Source organism: Cyprinodon variegatus, unplaced genomic scaffold (assembly GCF_000732505.1).
Source record: "Cyprinodon variegatus isolate N-32 unplaced genomic scaffold, C_variegatus-1.0 Scaffold962, whole genome shotgun sequence".
Lineage (NCBI taxonomy): Eukaryota > Metazoa > Chordata > Actinopteri > Cyprinodontiformes > Cyprinodontidae > Cyprinodon > Cyprinodon variegatus.
The window spans coordinates 35,214-46,122 of NW_015151415.1; the positions used below are offsets into that span (position 1 = coordinate 35,214).

A 10,909-nucleotide genomic window follows, 5' to 3' on the forward strand; every position below is an offset into this window, starting at 1 on the left:
ATCAGTTTCTAGCAGAGGAAGAGGAGGTCAGGCTGGCTGCACTGAGGGAGGAAGAGGAGCAGAAGAGAGGGATGATGAAGGAGAAGATGGAGGCTCTGAGCAGAGAGATAGCAGCTCTTTCAGACACAGTCAGAGCCACAGAGGAGGAGCTGAGAGCTGAAGATGTCTCATTCCTGCACAACTACAAGGCTGCAGTGGAAAGAGTCCAGCGCTTCCCCCTGCTGGAGGATCCACAGCTGCTCTCAGGAGCTCTGATAGACCAGGCCAAACATCTGGGACACCTGGCCTTCAACACCTAACAACAGTGGATGTGGTTTTGGGGCCTGAACAGAGGGAACCACATCTGGGATGTTGGCGACATTAGAGGCTGGGCTCTTGGTGTGTAGTTTCAGGATTTTGGGGAATCTGGTCCTGTGAAGACATACTTTCCAGAATCAGCAGGTCCTTCTTTCACAGATCTCACAGAACAGAAGAAGCTGCAGATGATCAGAGTGAATCTGTACTGGGACGCACGAAAACTGTCCTTCTCTGATTTGAACACTAACACACACATACACACCTTCAGCGATGAGATGTTTCCACTGATTTCCATCAACCAAGTAGCAACTATCCAACAGTAAAGATCTCAGTGAGAAAACGGCAGCTCTAAATCTTTGTCTCTAAATTTCTATTACTTTAAAAGACAAACATACAGTTTTGAAAGCAAGTTCTGTTCTCTAACATGATAAGTATATTACAAAAAACGAAAAAAATCACTTCAAGGCAAGGACCTGTAGAGAGCAGTTTCTGAAACATAATGCTTTTAAAGACTGGCAGCTATTAGGATGGTATGGGAGACAGAGTACCAATCTACAGTCATGAAATGATCTACTTCCTGTTTAACCTTCAGAGCAGCCTCAATGAATCAAAATAGATCTCCAGGGATTTCCAAAGCAGAGAAACATTTTGTCCAGTTTGCAGCAGGAGAGGAGATGTAATCACCATGCAAGGGCAGGATGTAACATTGAGCAAGCTTATGTCACCTGCTGTTACTGCTATAAGGTCTAAGGTACATTTGACCCTATTGCAGGGATGTGAAAGTCAAATATACAGAGGGCCAAAAAGAAAAATTGCTATAAGGGTTAAATGTTTATTAAAACAAATTGAAATGAACTAAGCCTATGGAACGAAGACCTAACACATTGTTAAAAAAAAACAACAACAAAATATTAATATCAATATTATTAAAAAACTTTAATTATATCAACAAACTTATTAAGATAAATACATAAATGAAAGTGCATGCATTATAAACCGAAAATGCATTACTGTGCTGCTCTATGATCACTGCTTTCAAATAGTAAAAAAAGACTCTTATCTGCATTTTTCCCTGAGTCCATTTAACTGAAAATTATGAATGAATAAATCACGTCTTGTACAAAGAAATGTACAAATTTTGTGATGAATCATGGCAGCAGATCCATAATTCAGCCAGAGGTTCTTTAAAAAAGGAATTTATTAAACAAAAAGCAAAGAAATAAAATACCAAAACAGGCTGAAGAATCCAAAGGACTACAGACTCCAGGTGTCAGCAGAGGCTGATTGAAGCCAAAATTAAAGGAGCCTGGATGGAGGGAGGGAGGGGTGAGAGAGACGATAGAGACGGACACGACGCTGAGTTAGGGGAAGGTGGGATCCGCATGCAAGCCACAGAATACCGGGAGGTGAACAGACGGCACAGTCAGGGCAGAGGGCCGCACCTGTAAGTGGCACACCGTCTCCATCAGAGTATCGTGCGGATCCCACCTGCCCCTCGCTCAGCAGTGTGTCTGTCTTTATCGCCTGCAGCCTTGACTTTGACATATGTGCCTTATAGGATCATCAGAACCTACTTCATGCAGTCCGATAAAAACAAATACTACAACTTCTGCTCAGTGCAGATAAAGTGAAAGACGTTTGTATATTACTTATTCAATCTATCAGTGTTCTAAATTTAAGTATTTAAAATCTTGACCAAGTCCAGAAGGACAGTACATTCCTGTTATGATTTTTACCGTTAGATCGCTAATTAGTATAAAACAAAAGGGCTCAATATTGTTTCAGCTATGACTTCAAATAAATCTGCTTCAGAGACAGAATGACCTCCATCCTGAAATGGACAGGAAACAAAGCTAAGGATTTAGCACATTGTGCTTTGTCGACTCTTGTGGGGATCAGAGGCCTGCAGGATGATTTTCTCCTCTGAGAGGCTCTGTTATGTAAGGGCTGCAGGGGAAATCCAGCCTGGCATTGGGGGGTGGGGGACGGAGAACGGGGCAACAGCTATTTCTGGGCGATTCCCTGCTGCCCCTGTAATTAGGAAATCTTCACTGAAGGAGAAAGAGGCAGAGGGCTGTTGTTAAACCGCTAACTGGGAGCTATAGGATGTCATTAAGCTGCTCTGCTTGGCCCTGCTCACTGACTCACAAACAAACGTATCACACACTTTCATGCACAGCAGCTTAAAGCTCTCTTTGCTCCGAATTACTCTCCACACACACGTAAGCAGGTCTGCATTTTCAATGTGTTTCACCACAGGAAGTGATGCTGAAATGATCCTTTAAAGGAGGAGAACCTGCTGAGGTGGAGATGATCCCTTCAGGGTGGGGATGCTGTGGAAACTTCCGCTCAGAATACTGGCATATGTGAAGGAATATGTTACTTTGCTGCAGTAGATTTAAGTGATCCCTACCTTGCTTCACAGATAATGATAGTGATGATAATTTAAACTAAGCTCTTAAACAGAAAGGTGTTCATATAGAGACGGGACAGAAGCAGATAAACTCTGATGGTCTATGTCAGCCCTTGGTAACTGGGACGTTCATAGTGTGCTATTAGAGCTAAACAGGAAAGCTACACCAGGAATGATGATGGATGGATGATATAACAATACTTTTGATTCCAGGAAGCATTAATTTATTCTGACGTTTTTAAAGGTGATTTAATCGTTGATGTTTAATCATCGTCAGTGTGATCAGCGAGCAGCAGGTTTCCCCCCCTTACTCTGAAGAAAGCATGTGTGTGGTCATTAACAGCCTATAGATGCCATTGTTGTTTTGCATCAGTCCAGGAGGGGAAAAATGATGCCAGGGCCGGATTTAGGAAATTTGAGGCAAAGACAGGCATGGGGCCATGAGAAGACAACACATAAAACAGACCCATTATAGATATAGAAATTTTAATAGAACAGACATCCATTATTGTTCTACGTCTACATTTTTATCCAAAAACATAATTAATGTGCACAAATAAGGAACAGATGTATTATCCATAAATGTAAAAGAGTTTTATGGGTCCCCCAGGAACTTGGGGCCCTAGGCGATTGCCTAGTATTGCCTAAAAGTAAATCGCCCCCACAGTGATGCTCTGCTTCAGTAGGCTGAAGTAGAAGAAGGACCAGACCTAAGCTAAAGGGCTGTAACTTCTTGGTTAAATTTAGGTTTTACTCACATCGTTTGGAATGAGGAGCTCCTGAGATGCGGTTTGAGAATTTGCTTCGACTGCTCCTAGGAAAAGAAAGACAGACGGATGATTGTAATAGGATGAAACCATCCAGAACAGCAGTGGTACTGGAACAAAAAAGGAAAAACTTCTTTTTCACTGGAGCACACCCTGAATCCAAACTGGTAGCTATCCGTTCAACACAGAGAGGTTATTAAAAGAGGTGACAGTTCCTTCAGCTGCTTTAGCTACATAATGAAGCTCCAAGTCTTCATGCTGCAGCAGAGCTGCAGGTTCAGTCTTGGTGCTACCATGGTTGCTTCTGAGAGGGAAAATTGTCTCCAGATCAGTTAGAATACTAAAACATCAGTCAGCAAAAAAATCCATTTAGTCCCCTTTTTACAATTTTTCCAATTTCTCCTTCCATCACTACATGCAGGTTTGGTTGCTGAGTTCAAACAACATGAAAGTTCCCTGTTTTCAGTTTCATACAGCAGAAGCAGCCATGAGATGATATTTCATGAAAGCCTCACACTAGACTAGAAAATCAAATAGGTCATTCAGCTTTGTTTGTTCTTCTCTTCCATCTTTCTCATGCTCTTTATGTTCCCTTCCTGTTTATAGTTTTTCTCTCTTCCTGGTGCGTCTCTACATCTGCCTCTTTCTTTTCAAACATTCCTCTGTTGTTGTCAGTTTTGGTCTGATCTTTCTCCGCAGCAGAAATATTGTCTTCTTCAGGTGTTGCAGAACTGCATCCATCATCATTTATTCAAACATCTTCATCCTTTAGAAAGTTTTGTCGGAACCTCTGAATAATCAGTTTGCTTCATCATTCATTGCATTTCCAGCTTAGTTCCTCAGAGCCTCCCTGATGTGGACAGAAACCCAAAATGAACGGCAGACGTTAGAGAGCAGCTCGACAGCCGGACCATCAGCCCAGCTGGAGGCTTCTGATCAAAGCTCTCAGACATAAATTAGTACTCAGAGCTCTGCTCTGACATAAAGATTACACAACAGTTAAATTATTCTCCAACAGAGAGCATGCGAGGAACAGGAAGGAGTGAGATGAGCACTACATCTGATGAAAACTACCTCTAGTTGTGAAAGATCGCGGGAGGTTAGAGAAGCTGTTTTAGAAAATGAGCAAACACATTAAACACATTAAAACAAAAAATGAATGTTTCGGGGGGTTTGCTGCCAACCTATGTGGATTTTACACTCCATCAAATCTTTAAGAAACTTAAAAAATGTAATCCGATTTTGAGATCCATGTTTGAAGCTTCTGGCAGATGCTAACCTGCAGGTCATGTTATGGGAGCAGCTCCATGGTACCAGAAGCTACAGATCTATTCCATTGGTAACCACCCACAGTTTTCTTTTACTTATCACCTCCAATGGGAAGTGTGCAACAGCGCCTCCTACTGTAACACAATTTTCTCCAAATTGGCTCATAAAAACGAGTTTCCTTTCTGTGGTCTTTCTGAAAATGTGTTCCACGTTTTTATGGAATGCACAAGGCACAATTTTTAGCCTTTTAATTATTGGAGTTTGCAAGAATAGCAAAAATAGGCCCGATTTTCAATTTTTTACTCAGTGAAGCAAAGATGGCTATTTACTAGTAGCCTGGGTGCCATTCCGAACTTAGTCCTGCCCACAACGTTTGAGGTCGGGAAGTTCGGTCTGGCATTGCTCAGTAGTAGCGCGAGTATGCTCGCACAATATCTGGCGGGCCAATCAAATTTTCAGGGCGGGCTTTATACGATGATGGACAGATGATCAACAGTAACGTAATCAACCACGTGACCAAAGCGCGCATGGGAGACAACAACAATGGCTGCCGCTGGAGAGTTGAGATGTGTAGATTCTGCTATCAGGTCTGTTCTAGAAGATATCGACAGCAAATTAATTTTAAAAGAGGAACAGAGAAACGCGATCATTCTCATCTTCTTATTCTAGGCGTGCAACTGCACGCTTTGATTTTTGTTGACAACAACTATGCCTCGCTTAACATACGTCACGCACTCCGTTGCTCTTATTGGTTGTAGGTCTATCCAATTGAGTGCAGAGGCATTTTTTTCCTGGTTCGTTCGAAGCACGCCCCATAATCACAGCTCTATGGAGCAGTATCAGACTCATATTCTGACTAGAATTGAGTAGGACTACGTCAGGCTAATTTACTAGTCCTGCAGAGACAGACTGCAGGACGGACTTCACCTTGATATTGTAGCGCTGCGGAAGTGCGACGTTAAAGCCAGAATAAGGCTGGAATTGTACTTCCACAGAGCCACATAAAACATGGAGGATTTTATTCAGCAGTGGGGTTTTAACAAAATTGTACTGTGTCAGATGAAGGACAACTACAATTTAAAAAGCTCCTCATTTAATGATTTTTATCTGACACTGGTTTTTACCTTAATGGTAATTTTTAATTGACTTTTTTTTATATCAATAATTGATACGATTTTTTCAATTGTTTAAATAAAGTGTTATTAAAATCCCCCAAAATGCATGAAAATGATCTAACAGTGAGTAAACGAAGATAAGATATGAGCAGAAATGTTTTGGTTGCATACGTACCAGGCAGGACTGTAGCTGACTGGCTGATGGACGCCAGGCCCTGTTGCTGCATCGACAGCTGCTGCAGTTTCAATAACTGACACAGAAACAGAACAGAAGATGATTGAGTAGATTGACCTTAAGAGGTTTTTGTTTTTCAGAAAATACCGTAAAACCAACTGATTTTACCTCTGAATGTGGGAAACCGTAGTGGCTTTGGACTGCATATGTCTGGAATAGAAGAGGTAGAAAGAAAAATTCTGTTTAAGGTTTCCTGCTTTTACATAATGCAAAAAAAAAAGTTGGACAAGAGAGACAAAACATGTCAACTCAGGACACTGCAGCTTCTATAGCAGCAGAAAACTCATTAAAAATGACATTTTTACTTAACTGAAGGAAACTTGAGATAAAACTTTAAAGGAACTAATTCAACTACATTATTTTAAATATACCTAAGGGAAAATAAATAATGTTTTATTCATAAAGAAGATGAAAATTGAAATTGAATTTGTGGTCCAACAGTTCAGGTTTGTTTGTGAAAAAGCAAGAAAAAAAGCAATAAAATCATACAGGGACACACAAGACAAAATAATTAACAATACAAAGAAGAAAAATAATATGCTAAGAATAAATAATAATAAACGTCAGAGATGCAGATATCTAAAAACTGCATGTTGAGATTAAATAAAAATGTTTGACGTTTACAAAACTAACTAAAATAACTGTTAAAATTAAAAACATTGAAAGAGAACACTTATTAGGCTAATTATTGGGGGGTTGCTCCTTTTTCCAGGCAATTAAAAATGATCATATGAATATAAGTATAACAGCTAGGCACTAAAAACTGAAAGCTACTGACTGACGGTAGGTTGGAGGCTGATGGAACCCAGACCAGGAGAAAGAGCAGAGCTAATTCAACATTTAAAAAAGAAAAGCTCTTAGGGAATCATGGAGATGAATCTGTACCTGGTTGATGAAATCTGGGTTTTGTTTCTTTTGTCGGCCTAATTAATGAAGTCAGACATCTATAAGTTTCTCTGTGGACTTCATTAACAGCCATGAGTGTTTTCTGGTGTTACGTTAACCATCTTCCTGCACGGATTTAACCTTTTCTGCACATACCTTCTGTCCTTCTGTGGAGAAAGTGGAGGCTGGTGCAAACACTCTGAAAGATCCTTTACCATTAAACTACCTTTACTGCTTTTGTCTTAACAAATGAGACCAAAACTATGTTCTCACTGAGAGAAAATCAGCTTGGAACAGATTTTTCTGGTTGCTTTTTATCGCAGATATCACAGTATTAGGTAAAATAACAGTTTAATTTAACTGTTAATCAGACAATTTTTGGATCAGAGGAACAGAAACTCTGAGCTTCATGTTCATTGAATTTTCTAGGTTGATTTAAAAACTGAAGAAGAACTGAAGTGATCATCTTAGTCATGTATGTAAAAACAGATCTGGTAATGGAATGGGAGCACAGACAGCCAGACATCTTTGTGCGTTTGGGTTGTCCTTGATCTACGAACACTGTATCATCTTGATATGGCTTATCAAGTATTATTTAAAGTGTTTGCTCTGGATGATCTCTTCTCAGGAAAGAATTAGGAAGGGAAAGCTTAACGATGTAAACACAGAGCTTCCCTTTACATTAGGAACCTCAGACTACTTTACAATCCGGACAGCCTTTAGCCTTATGGAATCATTATGCAATGCACATATTAATGGGTAATGCTTGTTAAAATGGAACTACAGCCGACCAGAAAAAAAGAACTACACTCTCTACACTACACCTACAGGCCTCAAGGATAACACTCTCCATTATAAAACGCAAAACATATGAAGGTGTTTCCATGTTAGCACCGGTCACACAGAGCACATATGAAGAAATAATGTATTTTTGCTAAGCTTAGCGAAGTGGGCTGTGCCCATTTGTCCTGTCATGCAAAGGATTGTGGGGATGTGTATAGGTCCTGAGTGCCAGATGATCTGGAGATCCCTATGTTTTGCTTCCTTTTCCTACTTATTTCCTTACTGGCAAGACTATTCAGACAGCACTTATTATGCATTCACCTTTAGCTTAAATGTCCTTCCTGATTTGCAGTATTAGCATGGACCCTCTGATTAATAAAACTTAAACTCACCGACATTTATCTTCCTGTTGTTTAGATCAACATCAACCAACACACTGAATGTGTCATGAATGCTACACTTTCTGTTCATTGTATAAACTATGTTTATAGGTCTGAGTTTATAAACCTAGGCTGGAGCACTGATAGGAACAGCTGATTTTAAACACTGCCCAGAGCGTACATTGCCTTTCTTTGAAACTAAAGTTTATAAATCACTGCACTGATGTTTTTACAACTGTCTGCAGGGACAGTGAGACAATTCCATAAATAAGCTGACCTGATAGCGTCTCCTTTCATTGAAATTTTACTGTTTTTAATGGAACCAGTAGAGAACTTCCTTTAAAATCCGCTCCTGTTCCATCCTTTACCCTCCTTGGTTGAAAAACCATTTAAATGTTCTTTTCTCTTGGTTTGTTCCACTTGGTACCCCCAACTTGTCTCGTGTTTTTTTACTGTCTAGTGGATTTTTCTCCTTTATAAATCTGTTCTACTTGAGGATTTAATCCCATCTTAGTTTTTCCAGCCAAACTGAAGAGAGAGGATCGATTAAAACAAAGACTTTGAGAACTGCTGAAGCTCTGGGAGAAACTTTTCCTCTGTTATTTTGAGCGTTACTGAGATGATTCCATCTATTTCCACCACTTTTCTGCTGCATCTCTTTCTGAAGGCAGCTTCAAATCCCACTGTCCTCCCTTCAGAGATGTTATAGATGTTTCCATGACTGTCGACCTGCCACCTTCATCCTGCTGAGCCCCAATAGGCTCAGGTTACTGTTGTTTTAACTGACAGCTCTGCTCTCACTGTGCGGCTAAAAGTGATCGCTGCATTCAGAGCTGTCAGTGCGATGGTGTAAACTGTGCTCTGTTTGGGCCTTTTTTAAACCAGCGGTGCTGTTTGTCAGCCTGTCCACCTGTCCTCTTTGTCTCTCAGGGGACAGTCACGTACCTGCCTGTCCACGGGAGAACCTTAAATCATGTCAGCTTCATCAGTAACTGGACCATTCGGTTCAATTTTGACATGTACCAAATTAATTTTCAAGTCAGGGACAACTCTGGCATGAGTCTAAACTCCAACATGTTTGGGTGGGGCTGCATGTCTCACATTTTTTCTCTGTTGGATGACGCTCTGACAAAAAATGGACTCCAATATGTTCTGACCAGTAGTCAAACTTGTGATGTCACCAGGCAGATACGTGTAGGGTTTTTTCTAAAGCTTCAAAACAAGGGAGCTGGTTTATTCTCTGCTGATGCACCTGTAGGGGGTGCTGCAGGGTCACTTTTAGGGGCTGTCAGCTATCTCTACATGCATGGCCTAAAATGTGGTGAAGAGGCAAATAGAAGCCTTGATCAGAGATGATTGTCAACCTGAAAGAATCCGTCTGTCCCGCCTGTGAGTGGGAGGATGAAATGGATCAGAGTGGAAAGGAGAAGTTCTTGGTCCATCTATATTCCACCCCTCAGCAAATGTTATGAAATATGGATCCTAAAAGAGAGAAGTTCCAAATACAAGAACCAGAAACAAGCTTCTGCTCTTCTGCAGCCTGGCTTTTCCTCAGGGATGAGGGGTGGTGGGGATGGAGGTTTCTGAAGATGGATGGTTAGAAGGCGGGAATAAATAATTTGAATCCATGAGAAGCACTGAAAGCCCCACCAACAAACTGGTTTTGAACACCATTAACATCAGATACAGGAAAATGATAAAAGTTCTTCATTTGTGCCTTTTAAGAACAATAGCTGTACACCAATTGATCTGGAGAATGAGCATTTACTGATGAATTACGGTAATAGCGAACTGTGTCCCTCTGGAGAGACTGCAAAACCAGGAGCTGCTGAAGTCCTCATAGCCACAGTGTTTCACTTTTCCTGTCCACTCAGATCCTCCATCATACTTTTCTACTTTAAATATCAGATAAAGAGCCTTTCTTCTTTTACTTTTAATAAATAATCATCTATATTTAAAATGGCTTCTTTAACTGCAGATGGTGTTTTGGAGCATGCACAGATCAAACAGTGTGCTCATATAGCTGAGTTTTTAAAGGTGGATGATGAAAACTAAAATGCAGAGGAGGGATGTGTGCATTTTTAATGAAGACATGAACAGCTGCAGCAGAAAACCTTCAGTTCATCTCTGTGAAACGCTGCGAGGATGCAGGAGACGCAGCGTTTGGATGCAAAAGCAATCTGACTGGAAGTCTGCTTTCGGACAACAGGGTTTGGATGAGAAGCTCACCTCAGACAATAATCTGACCGACTGAGTTGATTAGAAGAAATAGTTTTTTTTTGCAACATAAAAAAATAAAGCTAATTGTTAAAGCAAATGTTTCACAATAAAAATACTATTATAGATAAAATATACAATCTGGAATCGATTAGGTAAATCCAGACTGATGTGACTCACTTAAAACAAACTCCTCCATATATCTGATCTAATATCAATAAACAACAGAATGATGTCATTTCTGCTTTTATACAGAATATTCATGCAGTCATTTTATGATTGAGGTCAAAACTACCTGCTGTGCTCAACGCCACGAAGACTGATAAAATATTAATTTGATTTTTTTATAGGATTAAGCTGAGGAGGAAGCAGCGAGGAGCGCTGATATTCCGACCTGTGACCACCCACCTGCTGCAGGTCCAATCCTCCCTGTGCCATCGAGAACAGGGGGTGAGATCCAAAGTCCGAAGCATCAAACACCTTCAACCAGAACATAGAGACAGAAGCAACATTGGAGTTAGAGCTCCTTAAAATACATCAGGTGAAAC

At 40.5% G+C, this 10,909-nt stretch overlaps 1 protein-coding gene across 4 annotated transcripts in view; it reads right to left on the bottom strand.

Moving 5' to 3' along the window:
- LOC107100344 (poly(rC)-binding protein 4-like) overlaps window positions 1-10,909 on the bottom strand; it is a 50,999-nt gene that overhangs the window by 5,790 nt on the left and 34,300 nt on the right. For all 4 annotated transcript variants that reach the window (XM_015398795.1, XM_015398796.1, XM_015398798.1 and 1 more), the window contains 4 exons: window positions 10,770-10,841; window positions 6,205-6,246; window positions 6,037-6,112; window positions 3,469-3,524 (listed from right to left, as the gene is read on the bottom strand). In XM_015398795.1, the coding sequence (XP_015254281.1) occupies window positions 3,469-3,524; window positions 6,037-6,112; window positions 6,205-6,246; window positions 10,770-10,841 (246 nt within the window). The remainder of the gene's footprint in view (window positions 1-3,468; window positions 3,525-6,036; window positions 6,113-6,204; window positions 6,247-10,769; window positions 10,842-10,909) is intronic.